Source organism: Rhinichthys klamathensis, unplaced genomic scaffold, assembly GCF_029890125.1.
Source record: "Rhinichthys klamathensis goyatoka isolate OS25496 unplaced genomic scaffold, OSU_Roscu_1.1 h1tg000275l_1, whole genome shotgun sequence".
NCBI lineage: Eukaryota > Metazoa > Chordata > Actinopteri > Cypriniformes > Leuciscidae > Rhinichthys > Rhinichthys klamathensis.
In genome coordinates this window covers 1,201,948-1,223,323 of record NW_026606794.1, presented here as the reverse complement: position 1 = coordinate 1,223,323, position 21,376 = coordinate 1,201,948, and the positions used below count along the sequence as shown (strand labels likewise).

General features: G+C 38.4%; 1 protein-coding gene across 2 annotated transcripts in view; it reads right to left on the bottom strand.

The window, feature by feature from the left end:
- Nucleotides 1–21,376, bottom strand: part of exoc6b (exocyst complex component 6B) — a 99,054-nt gene that overhangs the window by 50,485 nt on the left and 27,193 nt on the right. For both annotated transcript variants that reach the window (XM_056268699.1, XM_056268700.1), the window contains exons 7-15: nt 16,370–16,543; nt 14,266–14,334; nt 6,252–6,335; nt 5,107–5,153; nt 4,441–4,561; nt 2,814–2,885; nt 2,135–2,232; nt 1,113–1,218; nt 265–374 (exon numbers count right to left, since the gene is read on the bottom strand). In XM_056268699.1, coding sequence (XP_056124674.1) covers nt 265–374; nt 1,113–1,218; nt 2,135–2,232; nt 2,814–2,885; nt 4,441–4,561; nt 5,107–5,153; nt 6,252–6,335; nt 14,266–14,334; nt 16,370–16,543 — 881 coding nt within the window. The remainder of the gene's footprint in view (nt 1–264; nt 375–1,112; nt 1,219–2,134; nt 2,233–2,813; nt 2,886–4,440; nt 4,562–5,106; nt 5,154–6,251; nt 6,336–14,265; nt 14,335–16,369; nt 16,544–21,376) is intronic.

Sequence of the window (21,376 nt, the reverse complement as noted above, 5' to 3'; positions counted from 1 at the left end):
ATTAATTAGGAAAACACACAAAAACTGTTTGGTGCAGACAGAACTTCCTCTCTGAGGCTCAGCGGCTACTCTAGGGGATAGGCAAAGACAATGGGGCGGGTTTAGTGATTTCATAACAGAAGAATGAAAGGTTCAAAAAAGGCAGTTCAAAAATAGGTACGTAAACTGGCATCCAAGCAGCATGATTTGCTAATGAGAACATTTGGACAAAAGGGTTATATATGCAGGTGTGAAACAGATTAAAGTATGTTTGAACGCTCGTACCTAAGGTGCAAGTCCTCAGAGTATTTCAGGCAGGCGTAGATGAATTCTTTGATTTGGGAGTATACTTTAGGCACAAATTCAGAAAATGGCAGCTTCTTCGGAAAAGGCATCTGTTTAGAAACAAATATATATATATGAGTAAATTAATAAAAATAAAAAATAAAAATAAATCACAGTACATAGAGCAAGTGTTCTGGAGGGTTTATGAAATCAGAAATATAAACTAAAGTATGTGAATTATTCTTTAAATATTTATTTGAGCTATAAAGTCGAAATCGTTCATTTGATGTGGGACTACTTTTCTAGGGGGACACTTCTGGTTCTGGGGCTGTATAACAGAAACACTTTTTTTTTTTTTAAACATGATCATTTCACTTAAGAAATTATCTTTAGTCAAGAATTAAGATTGCTGTAATATATAATCCCTGGGATGTATTTTAACAGCTGCCTTGCCCTGTGTACTTCCATTGTAAGTGCTTTAAATAAAATATAAAAAATATTGACAATTCCCAACAAATGCTGTTAATAGAGCGCACCAGGAATTAAAAGAAAACACAAAGGCAGCCTTATTGCATGAAAAAGAACAGCTGCAAGTGCATGTATCACCAAGAATGGTAGCATCCTTTGATTACTACAACAGTATTGGGCAGTAGTTCTTGTTGACGTCAATGGGAGAATTCACATGTATGGCTTTGTTCAAGTATTTCAGAGGATGCGCATGTTAGCAATCAACTTCTTGGACAGCAGGAGGATATTTATGTCTTTGTTGAGACTGGAGGGTGTGTAACTGAGGGAATCTGTGAGAAAAATCTCTAGGATAAAAGCTTTCTTATGTGCCTAATGCTCACCTTCTCGAGCTCCGGATCCTGGAAGGGGAATTGGCCTGCGATCCGCTGGTACTCCTCAGGGGACGCCACGGGAATGGGGCTGTAGTTGTCCTGATCCAAGATTTGCCTAACCAACAGAATAAGTGTGAGGGGAAAAGACCTGACTTCACAGATGAACTGATCATAAACCTGAGGACAACAGCAGGATATTTAAGAAGACTAAATAATCTAAAAACCATTTACTGGACTCATGAGCAGTGCAGTCTGTGTGTGTATTTGTGTAACTCAGTCAAGGCTAACACACACAACAGATCTTCATTGAATGCCTGTTCCCACAGTAATGATATTCTGAGTCATTCAAAGACTCCAGAGCATCATTCTTTAATGGAGTGAGTCAAGTGTCTCTGACAGGGATCTAAAAACGACTCCAGCAAGGTTACGACAACCTTTTCATGTCATCTGCTCTAAAGATTCAGCCAAGGAGCTTTAACAAAAAAAATTCAACAACGAATTGACAGTTTTTGGATTAAATGCTCTTTAAAGAATCCCCAGCACAAAAACATAGAAAATAGTTGTCCTTCAAGCAAAATGATTTAGTCATATGGGTGTAATTTGATCAGTGATTTTAGTTTAATAGTTTGGCCTGACAAAATTTCTCTGTCCTTCAACTGTCCTGTAATCCACAGCCTCTGCAAACATAAATCTCTGGGCACTACAGGTATAAGATTCAGGCAATTTCTTTAAATGGTACTTTGAAAGAGAGCATTAAAAGTGTATATTTCATAAAAAAAAATGGATGATTGATTAACCAAGTATTGAATTGCAGATCAGAACAAATGATGTACAGTAAACATAACCTGATTTAAACTGAACGTGCCTTACATTTGGGCATAACCCTATTAGTATAATTCCTTCAGTATGGATTTCTCAAGGGTCATAAGGTGATAACCAAATCATCATTATCCTTACTCAAATGAAAAACCGAGGCATCGAGATGAAGAAAACAGAGAAAAGGGAGAGAGAAAAAGAGAGGCAGAATGCACCTGAAGGACTGGTTCCACTTTTTCAGCAGTATCTCCCCATATTGATCCCTCATCTCCAGCAACATGTCAAACAACTGGTTTACTGGAAAACCATAACCCTGCAGAGAGAGAGAGGGGAAGAGAGGGGTGGATAATACCCAGCTCAGTTGAAAACAGGAAGCAATGCATGCAACTCTCATCAGAAATCAGAATGAAATAATGTTTATACATTTACATTTGTCCAAATTATTTCTTACAAAAAAATAACGCATTTAGTCATGTCCCCAAAACACGCATGTAAATTATTAAATAAGATATTTTCCTAAATAATTCAGGCTTGAAAACATACCTAAAAGTATTTGTGTTTTTGTCATACATACTTGCATTCAAAGACAATGAGAATGCAGGGATCTCAAGGCACATTACTTTTAACTTAAGACTGCATCGCAGTTGACTGAAGGCTAGTGATATGATGCATTATATCAAACGGAACAAACAATATACTGAACCTTTTTGTAATGTTTATTTAATGCTGTATTTGTTTATCACAATATTTGTTGTCACAAAAAAATTGTTATATGTGATTATTTACTTGATTTTTAAAAAAATCTAATCATTTGACACCCCTTGTTCTTAGACGTTATCCATATAAACAAGAGCACAACAGCTGTCTAAATGGTCAGGTACTTCCCCAACTCACCTGCAGTGTGTCTGCAAACAGCACTATGAGATTCTTCAGATCTAAAATCAGGTCTGGATCAGTGCAATAAGACTGCAAAGACACAAGAGAATGTGATGGATAACAGCAGAAGCAGAGGAAGGAAAGCACAGGGATTAAGATTACTTGGTATAAATGCTAAAAAAAAAATTAAAAAGAGAGAGAGAGAGAGAGAGAGAGAGAGAGAGAGAGAGAGAGAGAGAGAGAGAGAGAGAGATATTTTATGCAACGTTTATTTTAGCAAATAAGTATGTGACAATTGTATGTGTATCTGGGAATTTAACTGTTTGGTTTGTAGTCCTAAAACCCAGAGGAGGGTTGGTCTTTTTGAGCCGTAGGTTCCCTCCGAATTTTAATAGGTTTTAGAGAAGGGTTTTCAATTTATGAGTAAAATAAGGACAACTAATTTACCACCACACAGATGAGAGTTCATTTACGAGGACAACCGTGACAGTTCTTTTGCAGGAACTTGCAACTTACATTTTTAAAACCACAACCGTTTTAAACTTCACATTTGAGGTAATTTACACAACTGTTTAAGTTTGTAAGTCAGTAGGATTCTTATGGGTGGGGAGAAATTATTACTTTTATTCATCAAGGGTGCATAAAATTAAACAGTAAAACAATTTTAAACTAAGCACAAAAAAAATCAATTTCAAATAAATGCTGTTCTTTTTAAGTTTCTATTCATAAAAGAATCATGAAAAAAATATTTCTGAAGGATCATGCAGCACTGAACACTAGAGTAATGGCTGCTGAGAATTTAGGGGAAAAAACACAGGAAACTTCCTCACAGGAAAACAGGGGCCGGATTCAGGAAAATCTCCATGAAAAGAAGTTAAGAAAATTCTGAAGATAAATTCTAAAAAGTTCGAAAGAATTTTTCTAAGTGGTCTCAAGTAGTTCTCAAATATCATCTTAAGAATAAAATGACAGGCTTTGGTGTTATTTGATTGAAACGCAGGTATTGCTGAAGACTCGCTGAATGAAAAACACCTCAAAGCTCATCTTTTTACTGTAGTTGTCATTATAAGCATGCAGACTATTTTTGTTGCGACTGGCTTGACAGTCAGCGTCATGTTTTTAATGCACGGTGAAGTTACAATAGTTTTTTTTAAAAGAACCTGTCTCAAGATGATGCAGCGGTCTTTCCCATTCATTTGCTCCCCGTCTTTTGTGCTCTCTCTAGAGTGAATACGTCCTGTATCTGTGTACTGCCTTGCTAGTTCTAGCTAGAGTGAACGCATCAATATTTCACAATAATATAATGTTTGTACTGCATTTTTGATTAAATAAATACTGCCTTGGTGAACATAAGAGACTTTTCAAAAACATTTTTTTAAAATCTTACCGACTGCAAACTTTTGAACGGTAGTCTATGTTGTACAACGACATGTGAAAGCACTGTGTCTTCAAGTAATGGTCACCACCACCTTATTGTACTAGAAAACCACTATCCTAAAAACCCATCAGAAATTCCAGAGGGAAGTCATGGTGAATTAGCCTTCCAGGTTGGCCTTCAAATTGATGCCTTGACTAAACAGATTTACTGCTAGTCTTTTGGCTTGTCTTGCTCAGTGTGTGTTGAGTGTGTAGTGTGCAGACATACTGAATGAGTACGCAAGGCTGCAATAGTCTTGGAAAGAGCCAGCTCCCACAATTCTTCCACATAAGCCCTGTTTACCAGGCCCTGCGTGGTGTGCAAGATGTGGTCCTCCACTACAAAAAAACTACAGGACATATACAAAGAAAGGGTATGAAAGAGAAACAGTGAGTACTTTACAACATCATACTGTATGAAAACATTTCATTAAACTACATCATATCCCAAATGGTCACACTGAGGCTGTCCAGCACCCAAAGGAATCAGAGTCATCAAACAGGCCAGCAACATTCCCAAAAAAAATCCCAGACATCCCACTGTGCGAGTTCCCTGAGCCTTTTTTGTGCCATTTTGGATGTTTGCAAAAGCCTCCATTCCAGACACCGGCCTTCCCAATATTCCCATCCAGACACTCGGAAAAACATCAATCTGCCACTCCACATCTCCAGAACCATAAATTCTAAAGCTCAGAGAGTTTTCCGGCAGCACTGGGATGGAGAATCAGGAAGGGCCAGAGGAAAGGGAACGTTTGGCAAAAGGGAGGGTCTGAACACTGAGCCAATAAAAGGATTCAGCTGTTTTAATTCTCTCCTATATTAAAAACATTACACGCATGTATAATTGATTTTCAGTTAATTTGGCCATTCAAAATAAAACGTGCACTGCACTTACCCAACAATTTGATTGAAGTAGCGCCTGTATCCCTCTAACGTTTCATGCTGGAGACCACAGGAGAGAGGAAGGAGAGTTTATGAACATCAGTCAATTGAGCAGTCTACTATAATAGTTTTTATTATTATTATTGCTGAAATAAACTAGAATGACCCAAAACATTTGTATTTCATTTGCTTTAGAATTCATTATTTCTTTGAAAAAATGTTACCTCAATAAGTCATATTTCTGATCAAATAACAACATACCTGTACAATCACATTCAGCAAAGGTCTTCAACACTTCAATATACACTACCAGTCAAAAGTTAGTGGTTAGTAAAATTCTTTATTGTTTTTGAAAAAAAAATATTTTATGCTCACGGATACAAAAATACAGTAAAAACAGAACTGTTTTCCATTTTATTTATTATTAAAATCTAATTTTAAAAAAGTTGAAATAAAGTTGAATTTTCATCATCATTACACTAGTCTTCAGTGTCACATGATCCTTCAGAAAACCTTTCAATATGCTGATTTGGTGCTCAAGAAACTATTTTTCTTATTATCAATGTTGAAAACAAATATTTACACATTTTTTTGGAAACTGTGATAAAAAATTTTTTTAGGATTCTTTGAATAGAAAGTTCAAAAGAAAAGCATTTATTTGAAACAGAAAACTATTGTAACATTAAACATGTCTTTACTTTCGCTTTTGATCAATTATTATTTGTCCTTGCTGAATAAAAGTATGAATTTCTTTCAAATAAATCTTACTAACCCTAATCTTTTGAACAGTAGTGTATGAAGTATTTTGTAATGACATCAACATTAAGTGCAACTGAGCTATGGAACGATGGTTCAACCTCATTTTCCAATCGTTGTGCAAGCTAATGAAAACTCTATATAAACACATCTACACTAGAGGTCCCCATTTGAATTTTCAGGCCCTAAATTAACTATACATTGGTGTCAAGTTCATTGAATGCATCCATGTCAACTAAGTATACATTTGTATGTTATGTAGCACTAATGACTTACCACCTCACAGTTCCTGAGAGTTTATGTCAGGTGATGTTAGTGATTGGGGTGGTGCAGTGAATATTATAGGAGGGTGTCAGACAGACAGTTAGACACGACATGTTCTCAGGCGGTGTAAGGGCGTACCATGTTAGAGTGAGGCTGCAGCACGAGTCTGGCCTGTTTCCGCCGCTGCTTCCTGTAGTAGTTCTCAAACGTGTCCCGGGCACCCTGTGTAAGGCAGATACACATTCTAAGCACCTGAGTGAGAATATGGCTCTCAATTTGTGTGAACAGCTCTGTGACCACTGAGCATTAGTCATGTAAGACTTGTGTTTACACCAGAAAAGCTCAAGATGAAACAAGAGAGGCAAGGTAAAGACGGAAAGAAGCAGTTGACACAGGGAAACAGATTCCTACTTGTAGAGACCACGCTAAACTTACAAAAAAAAAGCATATCGGGTACTCTCTCTTCTAATCTTATAGTATGACTCAGAAAACAGTGCAGCAGAGGCTTGTGGTCTAAAAACAAAAGGCACTCATTCAGCCCTTAAAGATTTGACCCTTTTCCCAGAGTCCCAAAGTGCAGTTCCTGTCCACCTCACACAGACTGCTATCAAAGTCTATAAGGGCATGACACCAACACATGCACACACGTCCCAGTCAGAAAAGAGCGCAGAAACAACACAGACACGCACAGAGATAAAGACAGAAAACAGCAGCAATACGGTTACGACTTATCACTACCTGGTCAAGTGTCTCTAAATTTATCTAGACGGAGCGGGTGACTAACTCTTATAAAAGGATAATACAACAGGACAAGACTTGACCAGCTACAGCACTGCACGGCACACTAATAGAGCTTCTCTATGTCAATTGATTCCAATAGAGTTTGACAAATCTAAGCTAATAATGTGATACACTAAACAAATACATACCACACATGAAGTCGTGGTAGACATAAACATGGTCCCTTATTTGAATATAAGAAACAGGCAAATTCACATTTTAAATATGGCCGACGTTTCATAAAGAGGAATGAAAACACAATGAGGTCTGACTCACTTGCAAGGAAACTGCAAAAAAATAATCCAAATGATTTCTGGAAAGATCTCTAAAGAATGGATATATGTAAAACATCTTTGCCAACGAATATTGATGGTGTAAGCGTCAAAATTTAAGTCTATTTTATCTGTGATGTTAGGGCTTAATAATAAAGACAAAGCTAGCAAAATAAATATCATGGATAATTACCGGCCTATAGCTCTGGACAGTATTCTATCCAAGGTCCTGGTGAGGACTTAACTGAATAAGTTGGAACAGTTTGTCCTGACAACCAGTTTGGTTTTAAACCTAAACATGGCACAGATAGCATGTGTATTTTTGCTTTAAAAGGAGATTTTAGATTTGTATAACAGGCATAATTGCACAATTGTTATGTTTTACTGATGCCAGTAAAGCATTTGATCGTGTAAATCATAAAAAATCATTTTACAAGTTACACAACAGAGGAGTTCCCAAAATTCTAGTGAGAATTCTGGCTTTTTAGTATGCTCACAGTCAGTGCATGTAAAATGGGGTCTCTGTGTCTGTTCCATTCAATGTATGCAATGGAGTTAGACAGGGAAGCATTTTGTCCCCCTTTCTCTTTAATGTTTATATGGACGATTTATCGAAGCTGCTAAACAGGTTGTATGGTTGGTAACACTATCATCAACCACTTGATGTACGCCGACGATTTGGTGATTTTCTGTCCATATAGTGCTGGTCATCAACAGTTTGTGAGGGTTTACTCTCAATATGCCTCAGACTTTGACAATAAATACAATGCAAAGAAGAGTAATGTTATGATTGTTAGGAGTAGGGAGGACAGGAAACTATCATTTCCTGAATTTTCTGTCTGGTATTGTCCTTAAGGTTTGTGATGAGGCTAAATACTTAGGACATTATATAACCGATGGCCTGTCTGATGGTAGGGACATTTATAGACAGTGTCGTATGATCTATGCACAAGCTAATACGTTGACTTGCAAATTTGGTATGTGCTCAGGACCTGTGAAGACTGCAGTTTTTAGAGCATATTGTACCCCTATGTATAGTATACTGCCCATTTGTGGCGGCATTACAGAAAGAGCAGCATGCAGAAACTCAGTGTAGCATGTAATGATGGAATGAGGCTGCTGCTTAAGGTGCCACGATGGAGCAGTGCAAGCCAAATGTTTGTCACTGTTGGCGTGCCCACCTGTTCTGCTGTTCTGCGCAATATCATGTACAGATGTATGTGTAGGTTGTCAGACCCTGCAAACAGTATCATTTCAACACTGACAAACCCAGCCCTAAGTTCAGTCAGGTTCTTCTCCAGTATGTGGAACAATTGGCCCTTAGCCTATATGTAAACGTGATTTAAAAAAAAAAAAAAAAAAAAAATTTATTTGTCTGTGTTTGTTTGTGTTTTGGACCATGTGTGTCCTTAATAAAGCTTTGATTGATTGATTGATTGATTGATTGAATATACTGTAAACAAAAATACAGAAGAATGTAAAATGCTATAGTAAAAACCTGTTTATTGGTTAACTGCAAGTTAACATCACACAACATCACACTGCAAGTCATTTTACTGTAAAATACTCTCAAGTTTGTTTTTTGCAAGTATATACTATCCACTATCGCATTAATTAATCGCATTAATACAGTGAAAAATAGTCAAAGTACATTCCAAGAAGTCCCTGTGTGACACATGACATGACTATATATGAATAATTTTGTTTCTTCTTATGTTTTATAAGTAATGTGCATTAGGGTGTTTTGTGATATATTTTTCTGTAATTTATTAATATTTAATGCATTATTTTAGTGTCATGCATGTTAACTTGATGGTGTTTTGTCTTTATGTCTATGATCCTGTGCACCGTCTGTGTATGTTTTATAGACAGACCACTTACGATGAAAACGGATTCATAATGCAGCTTTCCATTTTACCACTTGTAATATTATGGTGGTTATAAGTACATTTTAAAGTACAAAGCAGAACTTGGTACTTCAAGTAGACTGGTATATTATCACTATATGGGCCCTATTTTAACGATCTAAAACGCAAGTGTCAAGCACAAAGCGCAAGTAACTTTGTGGGCGGATCTCGGCGCTGTTGCTATTTAACCGGCGGGATAAATGACTCTTGCGCTCGACGCAAATCTAAAAGGGGTTGTTCTGAAGTAGCTTCATAATTCATAGGTGTGGTTTGGGCGTAACGGGAAACAAACCAATAAGAGCGTCATATCATATTCCCTTTAAGAGCATGATGAACGAGGTGCGCTTGTTCCATGGCGCAATCCTATTATAACGGCGCATTTACCAGGCACGCTTCAGAATCGGTTCACAGCCGAGGAGATCGATGTTCTCGTCAGGGCCGTAAAAGAAAGAGAAGTGACATTGGGGATGGGACAAACCCACCCAAATTAGCTTCGGTTAAACATGCATATAATTATTTGGGTAAATGTGTAAGCTTTATGCCTATTTTTCCCATCGTCATGGACACAACAATGATTTCCCTCGTGTTTTAATATTTTTCCTTATAATAATGTATCATTTGCAAAAAGTAAAATGCATCTGTGTAGATGAGAGAATCATCTACAGTGTATGCGCGTTGTTCACACTCGCTATTTTAAGCGCGCATGCTTGGCCATAATACAATCTGAATGTACGCGCAACGCGCCACTGACTTTAGACTAGGTTTTATCTGGTCAGTGGCGCAATTGTTTACTGGAACTGCAAAATAGCACCAGGGATTTTTTGCGCCGGAACACGCCTCCTTTTTTGCGCTAATACCGGCCAGGGAGCGCAAGTTCATTCCCTAGTTTGCCGGCGTGCGTCTGTGGAGGGAAAAGTCCGCTTTGCACGGGTGCAAAATACGAATGATACATGCGTCGGTGTACAAAGCCAATTGCGCTGGGTGCAATTTAGGGCCCATTGTCACTTAATGAAATATACAGTTGCAAAATATGCAGGCACCAATATGCCATTCCGTAATAATGGAAACATTGTCACTGTGCTTTTTACAGTGAATTTCTGATTTAATGGGATATTTTTTACTTATTTACTCTACAGCGACAATAGTGATACTGAGACCCTTGACGGTTTGAACTTGCAATCATTCGGTTACCAAGCCCAAATAGTTTACAACTAGGCTACGCCACCCCAAGACCACCCAGATGTAATGATGTGAGAGGAAGAATAAGGTTTGAGAAATAAGAATTGAAGGAGAAAACAGCAGAAATGGAAAAAGCATTATACAAATTTCAAATTACTTCAGAACAACCTGAAACCTTTAATAACAACAGGGATCAAACATATACTATGCTTTGACCACAAAGGCCTTCAGAGTACAATGAAAGACAGAAGTTTGAACAATTCAGTGAGAAACACAAAAAGAAAGTATAAGAAAGTAACTTGTTCAACACTAAGTGCAACAACACACACACGCACACAAACCTTCTCTCTCACAAAAAGTGTTAGGAAGTCTGATTCATTTTACTAAGATGGTTCATTCATCAACTTATTTTAAAAAAAATGGATTCAGTGATTCATAGCCACTCGCTTTAAATTATGAGCAGCTGCAGCTTCAAAGTAGCTTCCCCAAAACTGAACATTGTGAACTATGGCAAAATGACTCCTGCACAATATACGGTCATTGATGACACAGACTCTTTGGAGCAGGATGTATATTACCTCAGAATCCTTAAAAAGAAATTTTGGAGAAGGAACAAAAAGGATGTTAGAGAACGATACTGTGTTCTGTGTGAAAGGAATTTAACTGAGTGTGTCCATCCTGTTGGCTATACAAACTTTTGTGCGGTTACTAGACTGAGAAGAGCAGGTCTACCAACTGCAGTCTAAACCCAGTTAATCAAGTCCAAATGCTCCATCTCATATAGATGTTCCTTAACCTAAACAGTCAAAATCAAAAGGAGAACAGTGCCAATATCAACTATCGTGGAAAGATTCATGCTAAAGTTCAGCTGAACTTCCCAACACAAAGGTCTAGTGCCTCTGATGCCTGGTTGTGCTTCTCTGGGTCAGAGAAGTAGGATGGAGGCCTGTTCTGTGGTTCTCCTTCTCAAGGGTTTCCTGCTGCAGCTGGCCCATCACAACCAGTCTCTGTTTTTACTGATCTGAACACAGACCAGAACTGTCAGAGAATTGAGACACTGTTCAGAGTTCCATCAGGAGCAAAGAGGAGGAGTTTGAGCTGGAAGTCGGTACAGGAGACTAACAGGAAAAGAAAGCCAGGAGGAATAGAATAGAATAGAATAGAGTAGAGATCTATGACTGTTTTACACTACAGTTCTACAGGAGCAAACAGAGGTAAGAGTACAAAGTGACCCCAGGAAATCTCCACCAGCCTCGGATTTCTGACACAGTATCACCATTAAATGTCTGCACTTGAGGTCATACGAGTTTCAGTTAAAAAGAAAAATGCCATTTCATTTTGGCTGTGTTCTCGCAATGTAAAAACAATACGAGGTTATGGTGAGTGCAAGACCTTAAGGCAAAGAGGTCACACTTTTAACAACTAAACTTAAATATTGCAGTCCACTGTTCTTTTAATTCCACCACTCCAGAGGGATAATCTTTTTCCTCTGTCCGTTTGAACTTTATTATCTTCAGATTCATAAAAATGTCAATTGTTTGATTGCAGTGTGAAGAAAAACTTAAAACACATTGTCTTCCATTTAAGTTTTTCAGCCAAACTTGACAAAAGAGCAGGCTGTACCCTCCAACGGGCACTCTGACCCCTCTCTTGTCCTGTTCTCTTTCGCCATCCTTATTCTTTCCCTCCCTCGGCTTGAATTTCCAACCAGAGTTCAACTTCCTGTTCCTCCGCAGCAGCTCCACACTTATAGTTCAAGGCCTCACAGTCATACTGTTTCACACACATGAAAAAAAAAAAAAGCCAAGGGACACCGTGGCCGGGTCACGGCCCCCTGGTATGAAGGAAACCCAGGTGAACCCCCTCAGCGCCTCCTGCCATCTGGAGTGCAGCCAGCTCAGGAGTCAGAACAGAACCAAAAAAGCGCCATTGTACATCTTCAAGACCACGGTCATGAACAAATTCTATATTTGACTTGTTTCCCTCCCTTCCATAAGGGTCTCTCTGTCCCTCTCACTCTTTACAGTAGCATGTAGCAGTGTTTACATGATGTTTGTTTAAATTATCTGGAGTGATGTCACACTAAGGCCAATCGCCATATGAACATACAACAGTCTCAACAACTTCCTTCCTGTGGGGGCGTTCAGGCCACTGAATATACAGTGAATGGGAAGTATCTGCCATAGGTGCATTGAAACAGGCGTTCATGAGTTTGTACTCACCGTTTAAACAAAAAAGTTCTTCAGGGACATATAAAGTGCAATTCTGATTGTTTTTGTATAAGTAAGCATTGTGATTTCCCAGGGTCTGAGGTGACTCGAGGGTCACCAGGGAAAGGAAACACAAAAACTCTAACATTCCTTCTTAAAAAGAAACACATCGACTCACTTATCGGGTCTCTTTTCTCATTTGTTTGCTTTTTTTCCTATAACCTCAAAACAGTGTGTGTGTCTCCCTTCTATGACTCCCTGGTCACTTTCAAACAACTCTCGTCCTTTACTTTTCCTCCCTTTCCTTTGCGTCCTCAGACGGCTCCTAGACCGGGTTTCCAGAGCAGCTTTGGACTGGTCAAAAAAAGGGCAAGACATGAACTCTAAAGGTTTCCTCTCTACCCCGAACCCCCAGCATGCCATTCTCACCAGCTTCCATTACAAAGACTATTGTAGTAATGACAGTCCATCTGCTCGCACATGAAATTTACAGGCCGGAGGGTCATAAAAGTGACATTCCACCAACTCAAACAATTCAAGAGTCTTCATGAGGAACTGTCAGCACATACACTCCGAAAACAAACACGTGCGCCCTCGTGTAAAAAAAAACAGACGTACCCACCCAAGCACGTAGACTTCTTGGTCGTATTTTGAAGCATACCACAAGAAAATAGTTTAAAGACTCTTGACTCCACAAATGTGCGTGTCTATCAAGTTAATAGTTAATAAATTAACACTGATGCATTTTTCATTACTTGTGACTGCGTCAAATGAAATATTTGTTTGTGCAGGGAACATTCCAGGGTACTTTTGGGTGGAGAACTTGCTGGTAAACTATAGACCAGTTTCCACTGGCAAATTTCAAAGTCATTGACAACCAACTGGTGCTAGCCACTTAGATTTAAAATGACCAGCCAGCACGGATTAACAGATGTACTTATCATAAAGAGATAATAAATCAGTGTAGGGTTGCATGATTTTGACCAAAATATCTTATTGTGATTATTTGGTCAAATACTGCGATTTTGTGATATTATAAACATCTAATATCAAGATATTCCCCATTGGGATTTGAACTTTATTTCACTTAATCACGCAGCTATACATAAAATAAAAAATATTTATACATTTACTATCATTCAAAAGTTTAGGGTCAGTAATATTTCGTAATGCTTTTAAAAGGAAGTCTCTTATGCTTACTAAGGCAGCACTTAATATTGTAAAATATTACTAGTGCTACAATTTAAAATTACTGTTTTCTATTGTAATATAGTAGTCTAATATGCTGACTTTGTGCTCAAGAAACATTTCTTATTATTATCAACTTTGAAAACAGTTAACATGGCAAAAGTGATACATTTTTTAAGGGTTATTAGATGAACAGAAAATTCAAATATTTTTTTGTAACAATTTAGAAGTATTTACTGTCACTTTTGATCAAAATTAATGCATCCTCGCTAAATAAAAGTATTAATTTCTTTCCAAATAAATTCTTACCGACCCCAAACTTTTGAACGGTAGAGTAAAAAAGCTCACTCATAAAACGGTAACATTAACACATGAAATTTTAAATGACCAACTTCTCATACACACACTAAAATACACATCCACATTTTCAGGAACATATGCTGAAAAAACTCAAGATATTCTCTACCTGAGAATAGCACTGCAACAAAAGGCCTTGGGGAACAAAGTGAGGGTTATATATGCAAGCGTGAGGGCCAGCATAGAGATCGTTTTCTGATTAAAAATATCAGACAAGTCAAACCTGAAATAAAACAGAATGCAAATGAGAAATACTCACCAATACAGTGTAGATGTGTAAACAGCGAAACACAGGAGAGAAGTCCACCAAGTCCTGCGCACCAGGAACCTGCAATAAAATACAGTCAGTGAGAGACACATAGTATCCTATACAAATACCCAGCACTAAAGCTGGAAGTCAATAAGGAAAAGCAACATTAAAGATATTTTTCAACTAGAATTTCTTTAGATTTTCAAAGGTCATGAAAAATGAAAGTAGTGTAAAATGAATGTAGTTTTACCACATTTAACTTATCACATTCTCTTTATTTCCCTTTGACTTGAGCCACCCTTGACCCTACCAGTATAGGAAAGACTCTTTTTCCAAAAGTAACCCAAACAAATGGCCAACTGAACAATACCAGCTTTGATCTGGTGCCCGCAAAATAGCAACCAGGGACATTCAAACCTGACTACTTCATGGCACCACCAACAATTAAACCAGAGAATGTGGAAAAAACAATTCAGTCTTGATGCACCACTGGGACAGAGCTGGAAATGTCTGCCCGGTTCAAGGATGGCGTGTTCACACCAACATAAAGAGTTTACAGACAGGACGAAGGGGCGCAAAGGGACATCGCTCAGGTGGCAAGGGGTCATTAAACGGGCACTGATCTGCATCTTTGGATACAACCGTTTCTCAGGAAGCCCCTGAGCACAGAGATTCAAGCAGATTAAAGCCTGGCACAAGCAGTGCTTCTCAAACAGGAGCCAGAAGAGGAAAACATGATGACGCACAGGCTGATTGAAGCTTGGAGGGAAGGGAAGGGGGAAAGGTCAAACCAGAGGGCAAAAAGCATTAACCTTACCAGGGTCAGTTGAAGGTAAAATGTTCACTTATGGAACTATTGTGGAAATGTTTATGCTGATCAAACTGATATCAAAATAGTATAGTTAGCAATGTTGCACCATCATGGAACTGGGTAAGACATTAGGTAAAGATGGTAACTTTAGTCAAAAATTACATTAACGTTTATTTAGCAAGTAACTTTTTGTTAGCTGCTTTGATATGAAAGTGTCTGCTTAGCATAACGCAAACGGAAAACAAAAGTCCATCGCGAGTGCTTTAGTACAAACACAACAAGTGTCAATCTTGTGTTGCTTCAGTTTGAGCAAGTGAAAATACCATGTCAAAACAAGAAAAAGACACACACGTTTCGGAGTACATCAAAATAAAATCAACGTGAACTACACAACAAACACTGACTGTCTAGATTGTGTCATTTTAATTTGTCTCCAAGGACATAAGCGAGGATCATCCTTTCGCTCCGTGGCGGTGGTAGCTACAGCTGGGGAGCACGTCTTGCATGCTCCACACGTCTCACATTGCTGCCTCAGAGGAGCAGGGCAGGCCTAATGACACTAAACGACTGCGGAGCTGAGACGCTCCATTAAGAAAGGGAGGGGATCCTGGACTGGGCAGGCAGCCCAACAGCAAGTCCATAGGGATATTAAAGTAAAGCAGGAGAAAGGGACTGATGGAGAGGGACGAAAACAGAGACAGAGAAACTGGGATTTAGAGTCAATATTCAGATTCCATTTTAAAAAAAAATTAACTAAATGATTTTCATGACTTTAGATTTTTGGCTAATGTAGATAGAACACTGTACTAAAAAACTGTGACAGTGTTTTCCAGATCTAAGTTATTCATACAAAGGTTGAATCAGTTGGAGTGGTTACTGAATTAACCTGACTCACGTACTGAGTGATTCATTTCATCATGTTTAACGGAAATGAACCAAGAACCATTACTGTGTTTTGTGGCTGGTTGTTTATTTGAATGAGTGTAGAAACATTTTTGATTTAAAAAAATCTAATAATTTAAATCCATCTCAAACATATTAAAAGAATAGTTAGCGGAATCACTAATAGGAATCAGAACCAGATTGGTTACATTCATTATGATTCCCACCCAAATGAAGGACTGACAGAAGGAAAAAGAGCAAGAACAGAGAATAATACCCAAAGTCACATTTGAATGAAGAACTCTCTTTTTTTCTGGTTTCATAAAGTGCCTGTTCACAAAAGTAGACTAAAAACAACGTGCTAAAAGCTTAAAATAAATTGAAATGCTTAACTGCTGAGGTGAATCTTTCCTCTCTCACCTCATCCTCCTCTTCATACTCCACATCCAATATCCCAGAATCCTGTTCTGAGAAGGGGTTGCTTTCAGTTCTGTCCACCTCTGTGCCTGAGCATGCTTCCTTCCGTATCCTCCGTCCACTCGCTGACCGCTGCTTTGATGTCACGGCATTATCACGAGCGATCTGCACCTGTGCCTAGAAAACAAACACAGCAACATGTGAAGAGGAACATATGGTAGGACTTTCATTTTTTTTCATTTAATTATTTATTTTTACACCAAAAAGATTGATAGATAGATAGATAACATTTGTTTGTTTTTTTAAAAGAATCCAAATGAAATTTGAATACATTTTAAATTACAAATAAAAAGTTTTTTTTCTCATGACGAGAGAGAGAGAGAGAGAGAGAGAGAGAGAGAGAGAGAGAGAGAGAGAGAGAGAGAGAGAGAGAGAGAGAGAGAGAGAGAGAGAGAGAGAGAGAGAGAGAGAGAGAGAGAGAGAGAGAGAGAGAATTTTAGTATCCCACATGCATTCAAGAAGGAACAAAGACTGAACTTATGTCATCAGTTTCCATGTGACATTCTAAATCAATAGCGATACTGTTCTACATATTGACAAAGTACGTCTTTTCCCATTAGTGCCAACAAAGGGAAAGGCACCTGTGAAAGGATTTCCCATAAGCAAAACGTGAGAGTTCAGATGAGATTTTCCTCAATAGAACACTATTCTTTAACAGCGTCTGACGTCAAGACTAAGTTCAATGCGCACACAACCTTCTCCTTACAGACCTCTCAAGTTATTGAGTGGGGAGCCAGATTCGGGCATGGAGGGCTCTTGAAGCAGACAACAACAAAAAAAATGCCTCTTTATTGAAAAAAGAAAACTCCATAACTCCAAAACGCCATTAGGACGAGAGAACCGAAACCAAGCAGCGACAATAGGATACAAAGGGGATGTTGTGGGCTTCCTGGTGGTTCCACAAAAAGGATTCAAGACAACACTGTTTTTTCTGATTATTCTTCTCTGAGAATGAGAAGGTCCAAATGAGCTTATTAGACTACGCAAAGATTGAGCTCTCTGGTAGAGTCATGTGCGTCATAGCAAGAGTATATCGGATGGTGGCACATGAAGAGACCTTTGCAACTCAAGAATTCCTTCCCATGAAGAGCATCAGATTTAAAGGACTTCTTTACAGGAATTGTTGTGAACATTTCAACCCAGTCTCTTAAAGCAGACAAAAAAGGTAATTGAGAGAAAACTTCAACACCATGAGGACAAAGGAATTGAAAGCAAATAGCAACAATAGGATGCAAGGTGGATGTTGTGGCTGCTTGATGTTTTCACAAAACCAACACTTTATTCTTCTCTGAGAATGAGAAGGTCTAAATGCACTAATTGGACTATGTAAAGATTGAGCATTGTCATTGTATTCATCATTGCATTGTGCTCTACTTATTTCTTTAGACATGTCTGAAGTTCTAGTCCTCTTCTAATCTCTAGTAGAGGCATGTGCGTCATAGCGAGGGTGTATCGGATGCAGTATGTGACAGTAGTGTGTTGTCTATTGTGCTTCATTGGCTGTTACGTCCCACTCGTTCAGTTCGGTCCTCTCATCTTAAGTAGAGGCATTCGCGTCAGAGTGATGGGGTACTGGAAGGCAAACAAAAAGAAACAAACAAACACTGCAAAAATTCCTTTCCTTCAGTGGCCCCATGAAGTGCTCCATTATTAAGAACTTTTGAATTTCACAGTGAAAGACATATTAGTTAGCCACAGCTGCAATTTCAGGATTTAAACTAGAATGTGACTATGTTAATGCAGTGAAGAAACATGCCAAATAAGACAAGAAAAAGATTATTCCTTTTGAAAAATTAAAGGTGAAAATATCTTTAGTTGTTAAAAAGTTATGCAGTTTGTTGTACAGCACTTATTCCCTTCAGAAATATTTGTAATTGTGAATAGGGTGCAATAGAAGTAAAAATCCCATCCACGTGTGTATACGAGTCAGAGTCAATGACAAATTTCCACATTAGTAGACAATATAGTTTAATCAATCAATCATTCATAGTTTATTTTTGGTTTTCAGCTAAACGAAAACTTTAATATCAGTTTCTGTAAAATAAGTAATTTTGGTGCATCTCTACCTCAAACAGATTGAACTTTATGCTTATAAAAAATATCTATACATCTGTAGTTTTATATTGTACGGTTGTCTTTTTATTCAGATGTATCATTTGTTTCATGGGCTGTATAATCCATTTCTGCACACAAAAAAAAACACAGTACTGGTACCTTTTTCTTCGATGCCCCTATTATGCTTTTTCAAATATTACCTTTCATGCAGTGTGTAATGTAGCTGTCTGTGAAAGTAAACAATCTGCAAAGTTGTGAAGCCGAAAGTGCACGATAAATAAAGTTATTGTCTCTCAAAAGGAAGAATCGACTCTGAACCGGCTAAACGATTCGTCAGGAATTCCAATCCTACTTCCGTTGCGGCTACACGTCACTGGGTAACATATTTGCCTAATGCGCACCTGTTGTCCGCCCGCCAACAACTTGACTAGCCCTCAAACGCTGTAACTGGTGTACATGTCAATAAGACGCCGCTGCGAAAGCAAATTCTCATTCACGTTAGTGCTCGGCTAACGTATGTGCTGTTATGATACAGTTAATGATACAGTTCCCGCATGTGCACCGCAATAAATTAGAAATATACACATTGGTTTGTTGATGGACATACACTTCTTAATGCTGATGGTGAGGAATTACAGTTGCAACATCTCATGATGAACGACAAACTGAGTAGTGTATCACTAAGAAACGTCCTGATCAAGTCATCCTTGCGATGGAGGATTGGGTTGAATAACTAGTTATGTTTCTAGTTATGTTCTAGTAATGTTTCACCATTGGACTTGCACTCGAATAAATATGGTTAAATCGACGCCATCATTACTGTGCACATTGTAAAGACAATCTCTAAGTTTTAGGAAGCCTCCGGAGTTGGAATTCAATGATGGTAATGGGCGTTTTGTTTCCGACATGTGTTGTAAGCGGTAGACCAACAGACTTGGCCATCTGGCCAATCAGAGTAGAGTAGGCTCACGTAAATGAGGGATTTAGAGAGACTGATTCATCAGACAAGTCGTTTGAGAATCATTGAAAAATGTGGTGATGTGCAATGTATATTATGAGAAAATGAAAGTGTTTTTTGACCATTGGTCCATGTAAACCTGCTGTTGGAGACCTCTAAAACAAAATTAGGAATCTTTAAAATAGCATAATTATAATTTAGCATAAATAGGCACTTTAATATTCCTTTGGAGAAAAAGAATGAAATACTTGTATTTCATAAACACTTTTTACCGTACTGGTTGAAACCCTCCTGATCACATCCTGAAAGCAATCAATAATAGACGTGGTATAAATATATTTACAAAAAAAAAAAAACTTATTAGGTCTGCACAGCTGCCAGCTGGCCCGTACGGATCGATCAACTATGATCCCTATACTTGACATTGCGCATCCTGCGATATCAAGACAGATGCGCACATCACGATATCGATGCTAAAACAATGTATCGTGCAGCCCTGGAACATATATCTTCTGTGGAAATCTCAGGACCAAACATTTTGGTCCAAATGCAATGATAGGACGTCGTACCTGCCTGTGAACAAATGTATTTCCATTCCTCCGCGCACTCTGCCTGTGCAGACATCACGCGTTATCAGAGCTTTCTGTAAGGCAGACAGACGAGTCACAAAGCGCAAGTTGTAGACAGACAATCACTGAGCGCCACAAACAAACAGCAGCTGCCCTTTTACAGTTCCTCCTGAAACAAACAACGAGCTTATGCTGCGTTTACACCATAAGTACCGTAATTACGAGATGGCAACCCATGACGTTCTACCCGGAGCTGTTCACGTCCTCAGACTCGGATTTATGCCTTTCAATGTCAACACTATCAATGCCGAAATGAATCTGCAGCTGTCAGGTGTTACAAGTCAGAGCTCTGTAAGTTGTTTAAATTCATTATTATTGTAATGTTATGTGCTTTTGAGACGCCTTGCCGACACTGCTCTGGCAGTATGCGTTTATGTGTTTTGCAGGAGGCGTCGCTTTGGGGAGCGCTTGAAGGGATGAAGGGATCTAATGCTTTCAAAGCTAGCTTGCTATTGCTAGCCTCTCCGAAATTGCCTACCCTTCCTTTAAGGAGCCTAGACTGCTAAAACAAAGATTATTTTCAACAGGTTTCCCCGAACACTGCAGCTTTGTTAAATGTTCAATCATATACATTTGCATAATTTACTTATAGTCCTGAACAGAATTTTTAACATTCATATGATTGTCTGTGGCAAATAATGATGTTTGGCAAAAGGTGATGATTTCCAAATAACTAGATATAACCAACCTCTCCCTAAAATATAAAGCAGAAGACAATGAAGCAAATATTTTAAGAGTCATTCTGAAGATGGTGAAAACATTTGTCATATAATTGTATAAACATGCTCCTTCAGAGAAAATATACAAATAGGGGTGTAAAATGGAACAAAACTTGAATAAAATTGGGCTAAGAAATAGAAGTGACTGACAGAACAAAAGGGGAATGGGGAGGGGGGGGGGTGTTCAAAAGAAAGGGAAGATTAAAATTCAAGCTTGAGGTCTATAACATAATCTTTGACTAACCGCTTCTCTATACTCAACATACACACAGACTCTCTGTGCTCGACAGCTTACAATGGAGCCATTATTACAGCACTGGATCTCCCAATATATTTATTTTCAGATCATTTGTTAGTGGAATTAAAACAATCACAGGCTCACAGAGACTGGGCCTAATTTCCAGTGGAATAGGAACCAGTCTGCAAGTCTGGATCACAGAGCCCCTAGACAAATAACCTTCTGTTATTAGCGGTTCACTCGTGCGCTTACTCGCTCATCTGGAGTCGGGGATGGAAGAATGGAGCGGGGAGGAGGGAATGAGAGACATCCAAAGCTCAAGAGAAGCCATCTCTGCTGTGGAAAGGGAAG